Genomic DNA, 20749 nt, shown 5'->3' with positions numbered 1-20749 from the left:
TGTGTTTTCCCATTGCCATGCTTTCCCTGGATACACTTAAGTTTTTTTATGTGGCGCTGGAGCTGGAATCCAAGACCCAGGACCTCACACGTACTAGGCAAGTGCTCTACTACTAAGCTCATCCTCAACACCCACACTTAATCTTTTAAGAATATTTATCAACTAAAAATAACAATAATAAAGAAAGAATATTTCCCTGTACATTATTTAGATAAATAAGAGTGAAGGAGTAGGATGGAAGGGAGAGAATAGAAACTAGGCTTTTTAAAAATATACCTTGTTTTAGCCTGGCATGGTGGGGCACCCCTGCAATGCCAACAACTTGTAAGGCTGAGACTGGAGGATCGCAAGTTTGAGACCAGCCTCAGCAATTTATCAAGGCCCTAAGTAACTTAATGAGACCCTGTCTCGAAATAGGAAATAAAAAAAGGGCAGGGGAATGTAGCTCAGTGGTGAAGGGCTCCTGGGTTAGATACCCAGTTCTCAATAATAAAAAACATACCTTGTTTTAGATTTTGACTTTACAACCCTATAAATATTTTACAAAACTATAAAACAGAATTAAACATCGAAAGAGGCTATGGGTATAGCTAAGTGGTCAAGCACACGCTTAACCTGCATGAAGTCTTATTAAATTGCCAGCATCACCAAAAATAAATAAATTAATTAATTAGAATACAGATTTAAGGGCTGGGGAGATAGCTCAGCTGGTAGAGTGCTTGCCTCGCAAGCCCAAGGCCCTGAGTTCGATCCCCAGTACCACAAAAAAAAAAAAAAAAAAAAAAAAAAAAAATACAGATTTAAAGAGATCCCTGAAAAATAAAATAAATGAACACATATATGCATATGGTAATAAGACAACCCAGAGATAAAACTCCTGGTGGGCTGGGGTTGTGGCTCAGTGGTAGAGTGATTGCCTAGCATATGTAAGGCACTGGGTTCGATTCTCAGGCCATCTATAAATAAATGAATAAAATAAAGGTCTATCAACATCTAAAAAAATTTTTAAAAATAAATGTCCCCCAGCAAAGAACCCCTTAGTGACTTTAAGACACAACAATTTGACTATAAACCACTACTATGTTATTGGTGGTGTTAGAACTGTTACTCTGAGGGGTCTGTGGCTCAGTGGTACAGCACTTGATCAGTTTGTGTGAGACCCTGAACTGATCCCCAGGCCCACAATAAAGAAGAGTTGTTATTCTGAATTTATTGCATAAGTAGTATGAGATGAAGCAATAGAATAGTTATGTTGATGTCAAGAACTGGGGTTTTCAGATGGAACAGAGAGACAAATGTGAAATTAAGTCTCATATAAAAATTCTTGAAAGTATCACATTTTATCTTTATAAAAAGCAAATATTTCCTAGCTCTGTCCGCTGAAAAGGTCAGTGACCTTTTCAAAGACCTATTTCATTGCAATGAACCCTCATTAAGCCCAGATTATGATCTCTAAATTCCATTTCCAACTGAAGGAACCAGGGAATCTTGGAGTAAGATCTGATTCTAGGTTTGAGGCAGGAAATGTACACATGAATCAGGCACATCTAAGATATCAGCAAGCAGGAAAGTTACTATCAAAGACTAATGTTCAAACTAGAGCCAAATAGAAGCTTCTGCTGGCCACAAATGGGACCAATTGGGACTAGGGATATAGCTCAGTTGGTAGAGTGCCTTGCAAGCACAAGGTCCTGGGTTGAATCCCTAGCACCACAAAAAAAAAAAAAAAAAAATTGGGACCAATGGACCTTTAGTAAGGGTATTGATTGTCATAGATCAAAACAAATTTAAAAATGCATAAATCCATGCAACTTTTAATTTTTAATTTTTAGTTTAAAATAATTTTTAATTTACCCCAGTGTGGGTGGTAAATTTAGGTACATCCATAATCCCAGCTCAGGAGGCTCAGGCAAAAGAATTGCAAGTTCGAGGCCAGCTCAAGAAACTTAGTGAGGCCATGTCTCCAAATTGAAAGAAAAAAAAAAAAATTTAACATTTGGGGTGTAGCTCAGTGGTAAAGTGCCCCTGGGTTCAAAAAAGGGTTACAGAAATAATACACAGATCTTCCACAAACCCTTTGCCCAGATTCTCCATTTGTTAACATTTCTGAGTCCTTTGAATATTAAATTACAGTCCTGCTATCTCATTATATATACTTCTTTATATATATTATATATATTATTATATATATTATATATTATATATTATTATATATTATATTTTATCATATATTATTATATATTATTTATTATATATTAATATATTAATATATATTAATTATATATTATATATTATATATTCTTTATATATATTATATATATTCTTTATATATTTTATATATATTATTATATATATTAATATATATATTATATATATTTCCCAAATATAGGCATACCTTCTACTAATCATAGTACAACCTTCAAACCAGGAAATTTATATTGATTCAATATTACCATATAATTTTCAAAGCCCAAAGTTTCTAATAAAGTCCTCAAAAGGTCCAAAATCCATCCCAAAATCATGTGTTGTATTTTGCTGTTATGGCTTTAATTTATTCCCCTTCTGTCTGCAACCGTTCCTCAAACTTTCCTTGTCTTTATGACCTTGTTAGTCTTGAAACCTACAAGCTAGTTATTTTCTAGCAAGTCCCTTCATTTGGATTTATCCAAGATTTCCTCACAATGATGCTTTTGTATCCAGAACCACAGAACCGACACTGTGTTCCCAGAATGCATAGGACGTTGATTTCTTCCATTACTGATTATGCTAACTTGGTTGAAACGTGTCTTCCAGTTTCTCCAGCATGAATTAGTATATTGCACTTGTCAATAAATACTTCATGAAAGATACTTTCACACTAATTAAATATGTTTCTCAACAAATGTTTGTCCACCAATTGAATAGCTATTGATGATTCTTGCCTCGATTAATTATTATGAGGATGGCTGCCAAGATATGATTACTCAATTCCATCTTTGAGCCCTTCTTTACTGGCTCTATAGGATGTTCCAGGATGACTTGTATTTTTCCCTGGCTCTACCCTGGAATCAAACATTTCTCCAAAGAACCCTGATCCCTTCAAGTAGAGAATAATATTTAGAAACAAAGATCTTGAAGCCAAGTGTCATTACCACCATGGTATAATTAGTATTTGGGTTTCTTATTGCAATACATATGCATATATATATATATATATATATATATATACATATATATATATATAAAACATATATATATTTTAATTGTAGGTGGGCATAATACCTTTATTTTATTTTTATGTGGTGCTTAGGATCAAACCCAGCACCTCATGCTTTCTAGACAAGCACACTACCACTGAGTCACAACCCCAGCCCCATGCATAGACATTTACATATCGGTTCATCCATCCATCTATTCTCCATCTGCCTATCTTTAAGACCATGAGGGAATATCAATACCTCTAATTCTAATCCAATGCCAAAGTTGATCTCACTGCCCTTATGTTTATAACTTCCTTCTCTGACTGTGAGAAATCTGTCTAGCATTATCTTTAAAGCTAGACTCAATTGCCCACCCAACCTCCCACCTAATATGTGGGGCATATGGATACAAGCTGACTGTCTTTGTCCATTTTCTGTTGGTATGATAAAGTACTTGAGAACAGATAATTTATAAAGAATAGAGGTTTATTTAGCTTACAGTTCTGGAGACCGGGAAGTCCAAGAGCATGGCTGGCATCTGGTGAGGGCCTTCTTGCTGAATCATAATATGGCAGAGGGCATACATGGTGATACACCCAGTATACTGTTCTGGGTCTCTCCTCATCTTCTTATGAAGCCACTAATGTCATTACAGAATCATCACCACCCTGATGACCTCATCTAATTCTAGTTAGCTCCCAAAGGCCTCACCTCCCAACAATGTTAATATATGACTTTGGGCATTAAGTTGCCAAGTTCTGGATTCCAGGTGGCCCACCTTAGCACTGGCCAAGACTTAGCCCTAGATTCCAGCCTCTGAAGCTACTCTATCCCCATTGGACACACCAGTTGAAAGCTTGACCCAATAAAGTGGATTAAACCATGCATTGTTTTAATTTGTTATTCTTAGTTATACATGACAGTAGAATGCATTTTGACATATCATACAAACATGGAGTATAACTTCCCATTCTGTGGTTGTACATGATGTGGAGTTACACTGGTCATGTATTCATATATGAATAGGAAAGTAGGAAAGTTATGTCCAATTCATTCTACTGTCTTTCCCATCCCCATCTCTGCTTCCCTTACCCTGACTTCCCCTACCCCAACTCCCCCATGTCCAATCTGGTGAACCTTCACCACCACCACCCCTGGCCTATTGGAAGTCAACATCCCCATGTCAGAGAGAACAACTGGCCTTTGTTTTGGGGGAATTGGCTTGTTTCACTTAGCACGATAGCCTCCAGGTCCATCCATTTACCAGCAAACATGCATTAGTTTTAAAAGAACTAATTAATCAGTCACTTTTAGAGGCTACTCAAAGTCTTAAAAATCATAAAATTTGAAAGTTGGTGAACAAAGGAAAGAATTAAATTGTTAGTTTTTTGTTTTGTTTTGTTTTGGTAGGTACAAGGGATTGAACTCAGGAGAACTCAACCACCGAGCCACATCCCCAGCCCTATTTTGTATTTTATTTAGAGACAGGGTCTCACTGAGTTGCTTAGCTCCTCACTTTTGCTGAGGCTGGCTTTGTGCTCACAATCCTCCTGCCTCAGTCTTCCTAGCTGCTGGTATTACAGGCATGTGCCACCACACCTGGCTACAAATTAAGTTCTTATGCAGACTTACATACACTGTATCTCAAGGTCACCCACATAGTATATGAGGAAACAGAAGTAAATAAAGAAGGGATAGGATTTGAATATCACCATTTTGTAACCACCAATGAACTATATGATTCCTGGAAATGCTTATCAGCAGCTGCTGACAACACAAGAGACACACTGACTTTGTGTGGCTCCTAGTGTAAATGCCTGACCCAACCTATGTGCTCCATCGATTTACAAAAAGATGAATGGTGTATGACACCATGGTCCGTGCAGAGCAGATCGAGTGGTTGCTGGGAAGGGGCAAGTGAGAAGTAACTCTTCGCGGCTGCCGTTTCTTCTGGAGTGGTGAAGGAGTGCTGGATTAGATATGGTGATGCTTGCACAGCATCATGAGTATACTAAAAGCCACTGACGGAGCCAGATGTGCTGGTGACACCTGTGATCCCAGCAACTCAGGAGGTGATGGCAGGAGGTCACAAGTTCGAGGCCAGCCAGCAACTTAGTACAACCCTGTCTCAAAAGACTTTTCAAAAAAAGGGTTGGGGCTGGGTGTGGTGTCATGTGCCTGTAATCCCAATAACCAGAGGCTGAGGCAGGAAAATTGCAAGTTCAAGATCCTGCCTGAAAATAAACATTTTTAAAAGGGTGGGGGCTGAGCCAGGCACCATGGCACACACCTGTCATCCCAGCAGCTCAGGAGGCTGAGGCAGGAGGATTGCGATGGCAAGCAAGCCTCGTCAAAAGTGAGGAGCCAAACAACTCAGTGAGACTCTGTCTCTAAATAAAATGCAAAATAGGGCTGGGGATGTGGCTCAGTGGTCGAGTGCCCCTGAGTTCAATCCCCGGTACCCCTCCAAAGAAAAAAGAGTCGGGGTGGCTAGGGGTGTAGCTCAGTGACGAGTGTCCCTGGGTTCTCTCCCAGTAACACATGCACACACACAGAGTGAATGGGGCTGGGATGTGGCTCAGTGATAGCCTACTTAGCATGTACAAGGCCCTGGGTTAATTCCCAGCAAACCCCCACCACAGACACCAAATAAAGTACACCAAGGTTCTATGTAAATACTACCCCAGTCTATTTAAGGACCCAGAGCATCTTTAGTCTTTGAAGTCTTTCTCTGTAGATACTGAAAAATGTCTATACTTCTTCCCAGTCTTTCTCTGGAATTTGATTCGCTCCTTAGAGCTTTCTGGCTCATACTGAGGGCCTGTTCAGTAAACCACGAGAGAGGTCCATAACTTGCCGGTTACACAAAAACTCTGCGTTCAAAATCCGCTTGCATCTTTATTTTTTAGTGGTCGATGGACATTTATTTATTTTTATGTGGTGCTGAGGATGGAACCCAGTGCCTCACACGTGCCGGGCAAGCGCTCTGCCACTGAGCCCCAGCCCCAGCCGGATGCTCACATCTTAATTGTAAGACCCTGAGTGAATCACCGTTTTTGTTCCTTATCTGTAAAATGGAGCTAGTGTTTTATGTCCACCTCCTGGGATTGTTGTGGATAGCAAATTAACCATGTATAATAATAGACTTAACATGGTTCCTAAAAAAAACAAACAAAATTACCATATGACCTAGCCATTCATTGTATATATACTCAAAAGAATTGAAATCGGGACTCAGATATTGGTATACCCATGTTCATGGCAGCATTATTCACATTAGCAAAAGGTGGAAGCAGCTGGTCACGATGGTCCACTCCCGTAATCCATGCTCAGGAGGCAGAGGCAGGAGACTGCAGGTTGGAGGACAGCCTTAACAACCTAGTGAGGTCCTGTTTCCAATTAAGAAATATAAAGGGCTGGAGGTGTAGCTCACTGGAGCATTCCTGGTCTTAATCCCCAGTACTGAAAAAAAAAAGTGGAAGCAACCCAAATGTCCCTTAATGTATGAATAGATGAACTATATGTGGTATATTCAAAGATTCAGCTTTGGAGCTGGGGTTGTGACTCAGTGGCGGAGTGCTTGCCTAGCATGTGCGCGGCCCTGGGTTCGAGTCTCAGCACCACATGTGAATAATAAAGACCCATTGACATCTTAAAAAAAAAAAAAATTCAGCCTTAAAAAGGAAGTTCAAAATTCAGACAGATGCTACAACAGGGATGACCTCAAGGACATCATGCTCAGTGAAATAAACCAGTCACAGAGGGCAAATATGGCATGATTCCACTCATGGAGGTTCCTAGATGAATCAGATCCAGAGACCGTAAGTAGAATGGTGGGTGCCAGGGGCTGGGGAGGGGGGCAGGGAGTCAGTGTTTAATGGGGACAGAATTTCAGCTTAGGAAGATGGGAATGTTATGGAGATGGATGATGCTCTTTGCAGGACAATGTGAATGTATTTAATGCCATGGAACTGTGCACCTAAAATGCAATTTTATGTTATGGACATTTTACCATAATTATAAAATATTTAAGAACAGGGCCTGGTACACAGGGAGTCTGATATGAAATCAGGGTGTTTAAAACAACATCTGAGGCCTGTGGTTCCCAACAGCTGTGGGCTTTGCAAATACCTGGGCTCCAGAAATAACTGATCTTTTTGACAGCTGGAAGCCTTTCAGGAATGCTGCACTGCTTCACCTGGCTCCCTGAAGCCCCTGTCCCTCACGCCCCACACTGCCCTGCTTAAACCCAGGGTAGTCAGTCTTGAGGTCGGTGTGAACAGGGCCCTAGAGCGTGTGATGGCTGCCAGACTCCCCCCTCCATCATCAGCCTTAACCCCGGCTGCCGATCCATCGCTCTGACCTACAGCACACTCAGCTCACCTGAGTAAACAGCCTCTCACTTAGGGCTCTTCTCCAGGGTGTGTCTGTGACCGCCCATCCTGAGATAGGATGGCCAGAGCCTGGAATCAAGAGGGAGGGGCCCCCAAGATATCCAGGGCACAAGTGGTCTCTTCAACCAGAGGCTGGGGCTTCTAGATGAGCTCCCAGCCCTCAGAAGAGAGGGGACACACACTAGGTCTCAAAGTCCCTGGAGTGGTTGAATGGAGGAGGGCCAGGTCTCCTCATTATGTAAGCCCTGCCCAAGTGGACCAGGGAAAAGTAGCATCCTGGGAAAGGAACAGGCAGAGGAACCCCAAGTCACCCACTTTGCCTCTGCCATCAGCGTTCCCCACTGGCCCTTGTCAAGGGTCCATCTGAAGTAGTTGGGAGGGGCTGGAGTCATCAACAGCCACTGCCCAAAGCCCCCTGCCAGGACCCCAGGTGCGGTGGCAGCCCATGGAAAAGGTGAGCAGTGGGTATGGCCACTCCTCTCATCCCCACCAGAGGGCACCTCGGGCCCTCTGGTCTGGCAGTCCTCGAGTTTCAAGTTCCAAGTTCAGGTTACCCCTGTGGGTCACAGCCCCCGCCTTCCCTCCCTGCCTGCCACAGGGGCAGCTCAGAGGAGGCTCACCCTACTCTCACTGGGCCTCAGACCTGTGGCCATGTGGAGCCTCCACACTGCTCTTGCAGGTGCTGGGCCCAACTGTCCCCCAGGGTTCAGGCCTGGTCTCCTAAGTGCCCCATGGGCTGAGCCAGGGAGGTCCAGCCTGCCATGGGGACACGAAGTGACGACATTGGCTCAGAGGTGCTGCCTGGCGGAGAGAAAGAAGACAGAGGCGCAGTGGCAGTTTCTGTACAGGAAGTCGGCTTATACATTTTAGTAACGGGCAACAGTGCAGGGGCCACAGGGAGAATAAGAGATCGAGAGCTGGGGTTTGGCGAAAATCTTACAAAGTGTATAAAGAATCTGTGTTTCTCTACAATAACAAAAACCAAAGGCTACAAGAGCAGTTGTATATACAAAACACGGAGATATTGCTTCACTTGCAAACAGGTTCCTGACCAGACAGGGAGACAAGACAGAAGGGAGGTGGGGCAGTCGGGGAGAGCGCGCTGCGTGCAGAAGAGGAGGGTGAGAAGGGGCGAGGGGTCTCCTCCCAGCGTGAATCTACAGGCGGGAGCTGGAGTCGCACACCCGGGAGCAGTGGAGGCCGTGCTGGCGCTGGCTGTGCATGGAGGAGCAGGCAGGATGCCGAGAGCCCAGAGTGTCCGCCTGCCCGGCCTCTGCTGCCAGGATCTTCGGGCTAGCCCAAAGGGGGTTCTGGGTAGGGGTGAGGGGCCAACTGGGTCAACTGGCCAGATTGGGAGGGAGGTGATTGCTCCCTGGAGTCTGCCATGGGAAACAGAAGTCAGCTCCATCTGCTCATCCTCCTTGCCTCTGGCCGGTCCTGTCCATCCTGCCAACCTCCCCACCCTGCCAAGAAGCCCACAGGGACCCAAGGAGAGCAGGTGCAGCAAGCAGGGGCTTCTAGGTTTCCTTGGGCAGGATGGAAGGTGCCACCGAATCCTGCTCTTCCTGGGCCCTGGCTGGCGTGCAGCGCTCACTTGGAGGGTGGGAGTGAGTCGGTCACAGAGGGCCACAGAGGGCCGGAAGAGGGGCGGGAGGACGTGGTGAGGAGCAGGCTGAGGAGGAGGACGTGCACGCACGCTGGGGTGGTGGTGGAGGGCGGTCACAGGTTCTGGCAGCACTGCAGCTTGTTGGGTTTCTGTCCGTCAGTGGTGGGCGGCACACTGATGTCCACTACATTGTTGCCGGGGGACTCGTCATGGGCTGCACGGTCGGCGATTTGCTTCTGTGACACGATGCGGTAAATTTCTGCAACAGGGAGGACGCAGGATGAGTGTGCGGCGTGCCTCTGCCAGGGCAACTGCCTCCTGCAGGACTCAGGCTCAACGTCCCCTCGAAGGCCCGACCGTACCCTGTGCGACCCCCAGCAGCTCACTCCTGTTTCCGAACGTCAGAGCGCTCCCCTGCCCTCTGAACTAAACTCCCGGAAACCAAGGAGGTCCGGGAGGCCACTTGCCTCCCCTACTGCCCCCAACAGCAGAGGGACTGGGAACTGGGCACGAGAGCCTGTGTCCCACCTGCTAGCAAGGGCCAGACGTGGCCTGATCCCAGAGTGGGCCACATCCGTCCTCAGCTCCAGCCTGACTGGCAGGGTTAACAAGCGAAGACCCAGGGGTTGCACTGCACCTTGCGAGGCCAGTGGCCTCCCTGTGCCCGCCTAGCCCCAGGCCCACCTGTGAGGATGTTCTTGAATGCTTCCTCTACGTTAGTGGAGTCCAAGGCTGAGGTCTCAATGAAGGACAAGTTGTTCTTTTCTGGAAGAGAGCGCATACTGCCCAGGTAAGCGGGTGCATGTCCACATCCCACACCCGCACTCAGGGACCCTGCCGAACTCCTGCCTGGCCTGGGACATGAAGGGCTGGTGCTGAGCAGCAGGACCAGAGGTCCCCTCCTCGGGGAGTGAGGATGGGCTGTGACCACGGGTGTCAACACAGGTGGGATTGCCTGCAATCCAGATGCCTGGCTGAAGCCTCCGTCTCAGCCCCTCTCTTGGAGCACGGCCCTGCTACTCCCCGGCACACCTGCCAGAGCTCACCTGCAAAGGCACGTGCCTCGTCAGTGGGCACAGCTCGCAGGTGGCGCAGGTCGCTCTTGTTGCCCACCAGCATGATGACGATGTTGCTGTCCGCATGGTCCCGCAACTCCTTCAGCCAGCGCTCCACGTTCTCATATGTAAGATGCTTGGCAATATCATACACCAGCAGTGCGCCCACTGCGCCTCGGTAGTACCTGTGGGGCAGGGTCCAGGTGAGCCTCAGGCTCCACGGGCAGCAGTGGTCTCAGGAACCCAGGGAAGCAGTGGCTGCCTGGTTCATGCACAGGACCCAACCAAGGGGCAGCCATCGTAACCTTGAGGATAACAAGTCTTGAGGGTCCAGCTCTGTCCCCCAGATTCAGCTCAGGATGTGGGGGTTGGAGGAGGAAGTTTGGGGTCTGGTGTTAAGAGGAAACAATGAGGTCACCCAAAAAAAGGGAAAAAGAATGAGCAGCAGTTCAGGAAAAAGCCACTGCTGGGCAAGCACTCTGATGCCCGCAGGCTGCACCAGAAAGGGATAGACTCGTGGGCACCTAGAGGATGGAGGATGGGGAAGTGACAAGGCTGTGGCGAAGGGAGTCCAGAGGACAGGAAGGGAGTGGAAGGACTGGGGGTGCAGGGAACAGCTGGGCGTTAGGAGGGGCCAGGAAGAGGCAGCCTGGTGGGTCTTTTTTTGAGATTCTTTTTACCTGATGCAGAGCTGGGATCAAACCTAGGGACTCGATGCTAGGCAAGTGCTCTACCACTGAGCTACATCCTCAGCCCTTTCTCTTTTTACTTATGAGACGGGCTCTCAGTTGTCCAGGCTGGTTGGGAAATTGGGACCCCCCGCCTCAGCCTCCCAAGTAGGTGGGTAACATACCCAGCCTGGATGACCATTAGGCCTCAGGAAGGCAAAGAGTATGAAGTCCATGTGGGAGGACAGATTTGAGCTGTGGCAAGGAGAAGAGCCAAGGGAACAGGAAGATGGAGAGGGTGGCCAGGCAGGATCAGCCTGAGTGGGCAGGGCTGGGGTGGGAATGCAGGGGAGTGGTCCAAGCCAGACTCTTATTGTCCCCAGCAATAAGCCCAGGAGTGTGGTCAAGGCTGGGTACTGGTTTGCCCAAGAGTCCTACAGTTCCTGGGGGCACCTGAGGACAGTGCCCAGGGTGTCCCTGATTTCCAGAACTCTCCCCTTCTCCCACCCAACTCCCACACACACTTGCATGCCCACATTCCACAGGCCCATGCCATCCCCAGCCCAACACGCACGCAGAGGTGATGGCACGGTAGCGCTCCTGGCCAGCTGTATCCCAGATCTGTGCCTTGATGGTCTTGCCGTCCACCTGGATGCTGCGGGTGGCGAACTCCACACCAATGGTGCTCTTGCTTTCCAGGTTGAACTCGTTGCGGGTAAAGCGTGACAGCAGGTTGCTCTTGCCCACGCCTGAGTCCCCGATGAGCACCACTTGGGGGCAGGGAGAGAGGAGACTGAGGATCTGAGTCCCCATGTGACCTTCATGTCCACCCACAGAGCCTTCACAGCAGCTCCCTGGGCACCATACAAATGTGGCAGCCAGTGACACAGAGGAGCTGGAGATGCCGGAAGCCCATCACTGTGGGCACCACGGTGGCTGATGCAGAAGCGAATGGAGGCTTCCATCTTTCAGAAACAGTCTGTGAACAGGACATCTCTGCCTGTTTCTGGTCCCCAGGATGGCCATTCTGGCTGGGCATAGGGACCAGGATAGGCAGTGGGGCTGGAAACCTATCAAGCCCTGAGCCTTCACCTGCAGCCTACTGGCTGGTAGCTGGGAACGACCAGAGAGAGCTCTGGTACTGGGTGACCTTAGGGAAGTCACTTAACCTCTCTGGCCACCTTTTCCACGTGTGTAAGCAGGCAGGCAGTAATGGGTCATCTTAGGAGGAGGGAGTGAGAGCAGGTGGGGTCAGGACCCGGCACACAGGAAGGGACACAAGTAAGCAGCTGTCATTACTGAGGTGATTTTGGTTCAGACATGGGAAGGACCAAGACTCTGCAGGGATTTTACCTGTGAGGGTCTGCATCCGGTGCTTTAAGTGAGAGGAAATGAAGCGCCACCCCTCACTCATGCTTCTACTTCTCCAGCTACAGCAGGAAAACCCACATTTGGCTTCCTACCATCATCCCATGAGGAACAGGAATGTGCCCTCTGGATGCAGCCCAGAGGGACAGCACCTAGGGTCAGGACCGCCCTGCTGAGCTGCAGCATGCTCCTTGCCAAGTCCTTGGTGCAAGGGGAGGCCCTCCAGGCTGTGCACGTGCATGTCCTCACAGGGTTCACAAGTCACCTCCTTCACCCCCCACCTGAGAGCTGGCCTTGGTGACCATAGAGGGAGGGAGGGTCTGCGCTCAGCCCAGCCCAGCCCAGCCCAGTGCACACCTGTTGTGGCTGGGGCAGTTCATTAAGATGCAAACCTGGTCCAGAAGGGACACAACAGCTCCCCAGGATACAGGATTACAGCAGGACTGCCTCGAGCAGACTGAAGGACCCCAGGAGCAATAGCCCCAGGAGCCAAGTAGCGTTGGCTGGCCAGACTGTGAAGCATGTCCTGCCCAGCCACAGAAGCACTGCCTCTAGGAACCAGCTGCCTGGGCTCGGGTGGGACCACATGAGAAGGTCCAAGAGGGCCTGAGCAGGCTGTCCTCACACCCAGGGTGTACTGTGCCAAGGAAGATCAGGGCATGTGCCCACATCTCTGGTACGTGCACTGCGAACATAACAAGCAAAAGCAATCTAACCAGGCCCCAGCCAGAACTACACGGCGCCCCCCAGGCGTGGGCTTGGGATCCTGGCACCTGAGGGTGGGTCTACCCGGTGGAGAGTTATGGGGGCTTCAGGCTTGGTCATCCATAGTCCTGGGGAGTAGAAGAGGGGGTACGCCCATGATCAGGCTCCCCTGGCCCAGGCAGAGATGGTATGGCCAGGCCATAGGCTGAGGCTGAGCCCACAGGCCCTGCTGAGCATGGTGAGGTACAGGAATTCAGGCTGAGCCTGTCAGTCCTGGCTGACACAGAGGACCCCGGCCACTCCTGGGAGTCCTGCCCCATTGAGGGAACAGGGCCCAGAGCTCACCAGGCAGCCCCCAGTCCCCTGGGCCAAGCGGCACTGCTTGCTTACATGCTGGTGATTCTCCCTCCTGAGACTGTCTCCGGACCCCACTTCCTGCTCCAGGCAACACCCTAATTCTCTCCTTTCTGGCTCCCAAACCCACACTCACTGTCCCCACCTCCTGTCCTCCTAGGACCTAAAGCGAGCCCGCGTCTGCCCCACCTCTCCATGAGTGCTCCTTCCTTCCCTGACAGCCTCCTCCCCTAACTCTCACCCCTCCCTTGGTCTTCTAGCTGCTCCTGTCCAGTCTCCTCTGCAGGATTCCCCTTGGCCTGCAATCATCAGGGAGCCCAGGGCTGGGCCTCTCTGTCCATATCTGGTCCCGGGTGACCCTGTCCAGACCCATGGCTGCAAACCCCAGCCAGGTACTGGCAATTCCTATGTCCACCTCTCTTCCTGCAAGCCAGACTGACCTGCCCTCTGCTGTACATCGCCCTGGGGGCTATGGCCCCTCGAGGCCAATGCAACAAAGCTAAACGCCTGACACCCCAAATCTCCCTAACCTCCCCTCCCGGCCTTCCCTATCTCAGTTAATGGAGACTTGGCCTTTGTGTGCTCAGTTCAAAAACCTGGAGCCATTCCGATCCCTTTCTTTCTCTCACACTGTAGAATGGATCCTGCATCCTGTTCAACACAGATCCAGGAGAAAGGGCAATGCAGGGCACTTCTGGGGCTGGTCATGTTCTGCTTCTGGATCTGTCTGGATCTCTGTGGGTTCAGCGGGTGAAACTACACTGGGTTGTTTGCTTGGCTGGGTGCGTTTCTATCTGAATGCAGTTGTTTGGTTAAAAGTTGTGTGTCTCCCGATTCCCACTGCTTCTTACCACCTTCACAGTTCAGGCCACTGTCTCCTCTCCCTGGGTGGCAAAGCCAGTACCTTCCCCTGGTGTCCCCGCATTCACTCTCATCTCCAACGAAAGCCTGTTTACCTCACAGCCACAGGAGGGCGCCAGTGAGCCTCCCCAAGTCAAGTCCCAACAGTCTCTGTCCACCTTGCCTAGAGTAAAGCCCAAGTTCTCCATGCGAGCCAAGAGGCCCTGCCTGCAGGACCTGCCCTGCCCACCCCACCCTGTTTTTCTCCCCTTTCTCACTATACTGTGCTGTTCCTTCAGCACAACAGATTCAGTCCTGCCTCAGGGCCTTTGCATGGGCTGTTCCCTCTGCTTGACCATGCATCCCCAGGCACCATATTGGCTCCCTACCTAATTTCTTCATGTGGTCCCTTGGACACCACTTGGTCAAGAAGGACTTCCATGCCAACCTACTAAAACCTCACTTTGCCAAACCTACCCATGATCCACCCAGCTTTTCCTCCAGAACTCCTGTCGCCCCCTCACACTTACCAGTTGTATTTATTTGTTTGCCAGTCTGCCCCAAGAGTGGAAATCTCAGGCAGTTTTGTTCCCTGTTGTAGTTCTAGGCCCTGGCACAGAGTCTGGCACACTAAGCACCAACAATGCCAAAGTGGTTGGCAAAGCCTACCAGGACTGCCTTATCTGACTTCCCCCACTCACCTGGAAAATGTCCAGGTTAGCACCCTTGGGCGGAGATGAGGACAGGGAAATCAGGCAGTCCCCCACAACCCAACCCAGCACCCTCTTTGGGCTAGACACTTTAGAGAACAAGAACAAAAAGAACCTTCCATGAGAATGTGCAGAGAAAGTTCCTGGTGTATTACTTCACACATGTCTCTGTAGCCCATTTTGCAGAAGAGGAAACTGGGGCTTAGATACAGAATGACAAAGTCCAAAGCACATGGGCGAGAGGACTAGGACAACAGGGGTCTGAACCTGGGCCTGTTTGTGGTGTGCCCCCACCTCCCAACCACGTCCACTAAGTAATGACCCATCTTGGGGCTGCCTGCCTAAGAAGCCACCCAGGTTGAACCTGAACCCAGATCTTCTGGGTCAAGGCCCAAATTTTTTCCCTCCCAACTCATGTCCTTGCTGATCATTCATGTCTTGCTCCAGGGGAGCTGCCAACTCCTGCTCATCCTCCAGGACCCCTGAACTCAGGCCTCAGTGCCAGCATCCTTGTGTGAATGTGGCTGCCCAGCACAACACTGCCAAGTTCAGAGGAAGACGGACAGGTAGAGCCACAGCTGGGCTTGCAGTCGTGCCGGCAGGGGCAAGAACTAGCTCCCAGGCCATGCAGTGCCAGGTGGGACTCACTGTGGAGACCACTGTACATGCCACTCATCCTTCACCTCCCTTCCCTGCTGGCTACAGGAGCCTGGCCAGGAGTTTTGCTCCCAGTCCTCATGTCCTCAGGAATGGAGCAGGAAACTCGGGCTCATCCCCCCACCCCCGATCCACACCCCCTACCCAACCTCGCCGCAGCTTGTGGCCTTGGACCCTGAGTCCTGCCCTGGCCCTGCCAACAAGCTCCGCAGCACTTTGGGCCGGCTCTTAAATGCTTTGCAGACTCAGCTTCTCAAGTTCTCAGGCACCAGTACCCATATTCTAATAAACAGCTGAGGACACTCAACCCAGCATGCCCAAGTCCCTAGTCCAAGGTCACCCAGAGCAGGATAAGAGCCAACCAGTCACTGCCCAGGTGAACAGCAGAATCACTGGGCTGCCTCAGCAGTCCCTGGCACAGGACGCCTGAAGAAAAGAGGTGGCCAAGGCACCCAGCCCTGGGTGCAGGCTGGGAATGAAAATGGCATTGTCAAGAGCACAAATGATCTGTTGTGCTGGGAAAATAAAGAGCCCTTGAGGACATGGCCTCCAGCATTTCCAAAGAAGTTGGTGACTTCACTGGCCGGGAAATGGTCCCCCTGGACATGCCACTTGGCTCGTAGAGCAGGCAAGCCCTGTTGGCAAAAACAAAGAGCTGGAACCTCTTGAAAGCCCTGGATGCTCTGGCCTGCCCCGTGACAGGGCACCCCAGGGGCCCAGACAGACCATTCAGAGGTCCTCTCCTCTGGGACAAAGGCCCAGGCCATCCCAGACCCCAGGGCTGGCAAGGAAAGCATTCTTGCCTCAGCTATTCCCTGGGGACAGGCATCCAAAGCCAGGACACTGGCAGGGCCCCCATTCCAAATAGGGGAAGATGGTATGTTTGGGTCCCAGAGCAGCAGGCCTGGTAGGAGCCCTGTCCAGGATGGAGGGCTGTGAGCACTCGGGGGCACGCCGCAGAGGGGAGCAAGCCCTTAGGCTGGCCTGTTCCCTGGGGACCACCACCTATCTCCTCAGGAATGGGTAGACACAATCCAAAGGAAAAGGCCTGGGGTCACTGCTGCCAGTTTCTCCCATGACCCATGTCGTCAAGGGTCAGGAGGGCAATGATTGGCCAGGAGCTCCAGGGAAAGGGAAAGGGCTCTTGGAGGGTCTCTGTGGCCCCTGCAGACACTGCTGCTCCCACTGTGGACCCTGCATCTCAGTGTCCATCAGAGGGAAAGTCAGGGGTACCTCCAGGGGTCAATCAACAGACTGGGAAAATAACCCATGGCTGGGAGGATAAAATGTTAGGGTTATAAATGTGAAGATCTATAATTAGGCACAAATAAACAACCTCACTCCTGTGGGGGAGAATGCTCGAATAGCACATGGTGGTCACTTGCGGGACCTGCTGGCCTTGGCTGCTGAGGTCAAGGGAGTTAATGTGTGATGTGACTGCCAAAAAATGAGGTGGGGGGTGGGGGTAGGACAGAGGGTAGTCAGTGTCCCAAGAAAAGTGTGGCCCCTCTGTGCCAGGGGCCCAGCCAGCAGAAGGCAATCAAAGCCCAGGGGAGGGAGGTGGGAGGAGGAAAAGGCTGGCTTGGCGCAGGAGTGGGGATGGAGACTGCAGTCCCTCTGACTCCAGGAGGGTTCCCCACAGGGGCAGGCTGAAAAACCACAGGTGACAAAGTGCCAAGACTTCTAGTGCTATTGTGTTCTGGATGCCTCTCCAAGGCAGGGCCATCCCTTGTTAGCAAAGGATGGACAGTCCTGGGCCTGAGCTTCCACAGGTCACGGGGTCTCAGAAGGGACTAGTGGGTGCGGCAGGTACACATTTCTGGGGACCTGCCACATTTACAGTAAATGCTGCCTTCCTTCCTTCCTTTTAATTTCCCAGAGCTGGAGACAGCTCACTCTTCCTACCTAATACAGCAAGAATCTGAGTGGACTTGAGGACAAATACTGAAATAGGACAGAGAGGGTCCCTGGACAGGATACAAGTTGTGAAGGGGAGGCCTGGGGTGAGCACTGTGGGAAACACTGACCTTGTGAGTTAGACTTTTGCTCCATCCAGCTGGAGAAGGTCAACAAGACACCTGCTCTGCTCAGGGAAAGGAGGCCAGTGGGGGAGGGCAGCAGGGCAGGCGGACACTCCCCCGTGCCAGCTGCTGCAGAAGCTGGATCAGTGTTTCCAGGAAGCAGGCTCTGGAGACACGTCCCGGAACCACATGTCTGCTGCACTGCTGCCCCTGACCCAGTAACTGTACTTGTGGGAACTCGCATCAAGGAAATAACCCAAAGGGCAAAAAGAGGACTCAGACAAACAGAGTTAGGTTATTTATAACAGCAAAAGGTCGAAAGTAACAAGTGGACAATGGCCATGGACACCTGGATAGAATCACTTAGGAGAAAAGCCCCCTGCCCTGGCAGGGTCACATGTGGGTCAGTGTGCAGCCTGAACGTGGGAGCAGCTGCCACAGGGTGGGCTGAGTGGTGATGCCGCAGCAGGACTGGAGTCTGGTCTACCTGTCAGCAGGGGGTCTTTCAGAACTCCAAAAACCTCCCAAAATTACCTCTGCTTTGGGGGTGAGTTCTGGAGTCAGACACCTGCTGACCATAGAGCCTGCATGCAGCCCATGGTGCTCTGTGATGACTCTGGATCTTTGCAGAGGCACTCTCTCTCCCACTGCCAAGGAGGCTTGGATATACTACATGGATATCCCATGGGTAGGAAGACCTGTCCTATTCTCCCCAAGTCCAAGAGACTGGATGCTGTTAGACACTATGGTCAGCCAAAGCTAACTCTGGGAACAGAACACAATCCCAGGTATGGCCAGGCTCCTCCAACAAGGGGGAAAAGTCCACAGCTAGTAGACCCTCAAACAGCAGGCAGCAGGGCAAAGGTGTCTTATGGGCCCAGGAGGTAGTTCTCAAGGGCAGCCACTTTCAACCAGGGAGCCCAGCAGAGGATCAGGCCAAAGTCCAGTCTGGCACAGAAGGTGCCAAGAAGTCAATGACCCCTAAGCCTGTACAGCTGAGAAACGAAGGACTCCAGTGACATAGAGTCTCACCAGACAATGTCTGCCTGACCTGCCTAAGCCTCACACAGTGTCCCTAGAGCCCTGGGTCCCCAGGTGTGAAAGATCTGCAGGTCTAAGCCATCACTGTATGTTTGGGGGAGGAGGTCTGACAACCCCAAATCCCTGATCCAGATTGCAAGTTCCCCCAAAGCTCATTCCTTAAGTGGTAAAACCCACAGCCGGTCTGGATCCTATCCTATTCAACCTTTATGAACTTAAAAGAGACGCCAAGGTAATATCGACCTCACAGGGCAGTGAGGATTTAAATGAGTTCATGAATGTAAAGTGCTCAGAAAAGTGCAGGTACTGGGTCAGTGCTATCAAGAGTTCTAAGAGTTAAGGGATAGAACTAGTGCTGCACACACAGGCACCCCTCCACCTAACTCGGATCCGCACCCCGATCTAGGGATCCCCTCCCCTCCACTCTCCCAGTCAAGTCGGCCCCGCCCCCGTTGCTCGCCCCTCCCCTACGGAGCTCCGCCCCCACTACCCCCAATCAGGCTTAGCCGCGAGAGAGCCCCGCCCCCTTCCGCCCAGGTCCAACCTACCTCCTGGTCACGCCCACACGTCCAGGCCCCAAGTCTAATGGCCCCGCCCCCAACCCGAAACGCGATTTCAACCGGGGTCGGCCCGCCAAATCCTGGGGCCGCCCCGCCCCCGGAGGCCCCGCCCCTAACGGCCTCTCCCACTGCCCTGGGCCCCACCCCATCTGGGCCCCGGCCCCGCCCCCGGCGCATCCCCGGCCCCCAGACCTCTCCCGGCCTCCAGTTTCTCACGGTCCCACACTCCAACCAGAAGGTGATAGACATCGGCCTACTCCAGCCTTTCTGGCTGTCTGACCCACCAGACCCCAAGCCCCAGGATCCAGCCTGGGCCCAGGGGCCTGGAGCGCGGCCTTGGTCCGCCCGCCCACCGCCTTGCCACCGCGCCTTCGCCCGTCTCTGCCCCACCGGCCGCACCTTTGAATAGGTAGTCGTACTCGTCGTCCCGGGTCCCCATTGTCCTGGCGCTTCCGGCGGGATCGGCGACTCCGCAGCCCCACCACAAACACCCGACGGGGGCGGAGTCGGCGCCGCACAGAGCGGCGGTCTGATGACCAATCAGCAGCGGAAGCAGTAGCGACCGGCACCCAGTAGAACCAATCAGATATGGAAACAGAACCCTGTGGGTGGGTGCCTCCTGGGATCCACCCTCCTCGCCCTCGGTCTCCTGGAGAAAGGCGGAAGGAATGCGGATCTTTCTAAAGTGACAGCCGAAACAGCCTATCAGAGGCATCCTCGGAAAGGCGGGACGGAAGACTGGAAGAATGACTCGGATTGACGGAATGGGTAGCCAATGAGTAGCTTGACTTCAGACCCTACCCTACAACCTGAGGACCTGTCCAGGAAGGAAAATGTGACTACGTCCAGGTGATGTTACGCTGCTTAACGTCCCCGATGACGTCATAGGTCAAGACTAGAGGTTCTGTCCGCTCCCAGTGCATAAATGACCATTTCCGGGGGCCTCTGGGCAGGGGAGGGTGGGTGTCTTCTCTCTGGTTTGCAGTTTCCATCCTTACCCTGAGGACTTACTATGGTACCTGTTCCTCAGTTTCCTTCTCTGCAAACGATGAAGAAGGCCTCATGGAATCTTTTGAGAATATGTAGATCATTCCGTTCATACTGAATCAACCGTCCTGCCACTAAATCTTCGTTAAGCAAATGTATTTAGGGACGGGGTGGTAGAGCGCTTGCCTGACCTGTGCAAGGCCCTGGGTTCCATCCCCAGCACCACAATGAGGAAATAAATAATAAATCCTTGCTGGGTACCGGGCGCTTTACAACATAATTTCCTCTCCCTCTCTGCCCCCTTACCCTGTTTTATTTTTCCCCCTGCAGGACTTATCACTACCTAATATTAAAATATGTATATATTTCTATTTTTTTATATTTAAGATGTACAAAAATGCTGTTTGGATACGTAAATATATAGTGAAACTATTACCACAGTTAAGCAAATTTACCTATCCATTACCTTCCATAGTTTATTTAGTGGGCATTGTTAGAGCACCTAAAATCTAAGTCCACCTTAAGTTTACATTGCAGTGTTACTACCATAAAGTATGTATCAATTTTTTTTTTTTTTTTTTTTGGTTCCAGGGAATAAACTCAG

The 20749-nt window shown here is 50.8% G+C and overlaps 1 protein-coding gene across 1 annotated transcript; it reads right to left on the bottom strand.

Moving 5' to 3' along the window:
- Positions 1-8406: 8406 nt before the first annotated feature.
- On the bottom strand, positions 8407-19712 carry Rab11b (RAB11B, member RAS oncogene family). The gene is made up of 5 exons (XM_047531013.1): positions 19558-19712; positions 11477-11672; positions 10226-10419; positions 9864-9944; positions 8407-9438 (listed from the first exon to the last, which is right to left on the bottom strand). The coding sequence occupies exons 1-5, from the start codon at positions 19595-19597 to the stop codon at positions 9293-9295; spliced, it is 657 nt and encodes a 218-aa protein (XP_047386969.1). The 5' UTR covers positions 19598-19712; the 3' UTR covers positions 8407-9292.
- Positions 19713-20749: the final 1037 nt, after the last annotated feature.

The sequence above is a fragment of the Sciurus carolinensis genome, chromosome 17 (assembly GCF_902686445.1).
Source record: "Sciurus carolinensis chromosome 17, mSciCar1.2, whole genome shotgun sequence".
Taxonomy (NCBI): Eukaryota; Metazoa; Chordata; class Mammalia; order Rodentia; family Sciuridae; genus Sciurus; species Sciurus carolinensis.
The sequence above is the reverse complement of the archived record's forward strand: the minus strand, read 5'-3'. Positions and strand labels throughout refer to the sequence as shown.

Coding starts and splice junctions, on each gene's coding strand:
- Rab11b (XM_047531013.1), bottom strand. CDS start 19,597: ATGGGGACCCGGGACGACGAGTACGACTACCTATTCAAAG. Junction 10,420..11,476: donor TACCGTGCCATCACCTCTGC/GTGCGTGTTGGG, acceptor CCTGCCCCACAG/GTACTACCGAGGCGCAGTGG. Junction 9,945..10,225: donor CGAGGCACGTGCCTTTGCAG/GTGAGCTCTGGC, acceptor GCTCTCTTCCAG/AAAAGAACAACTTGTCCTTC.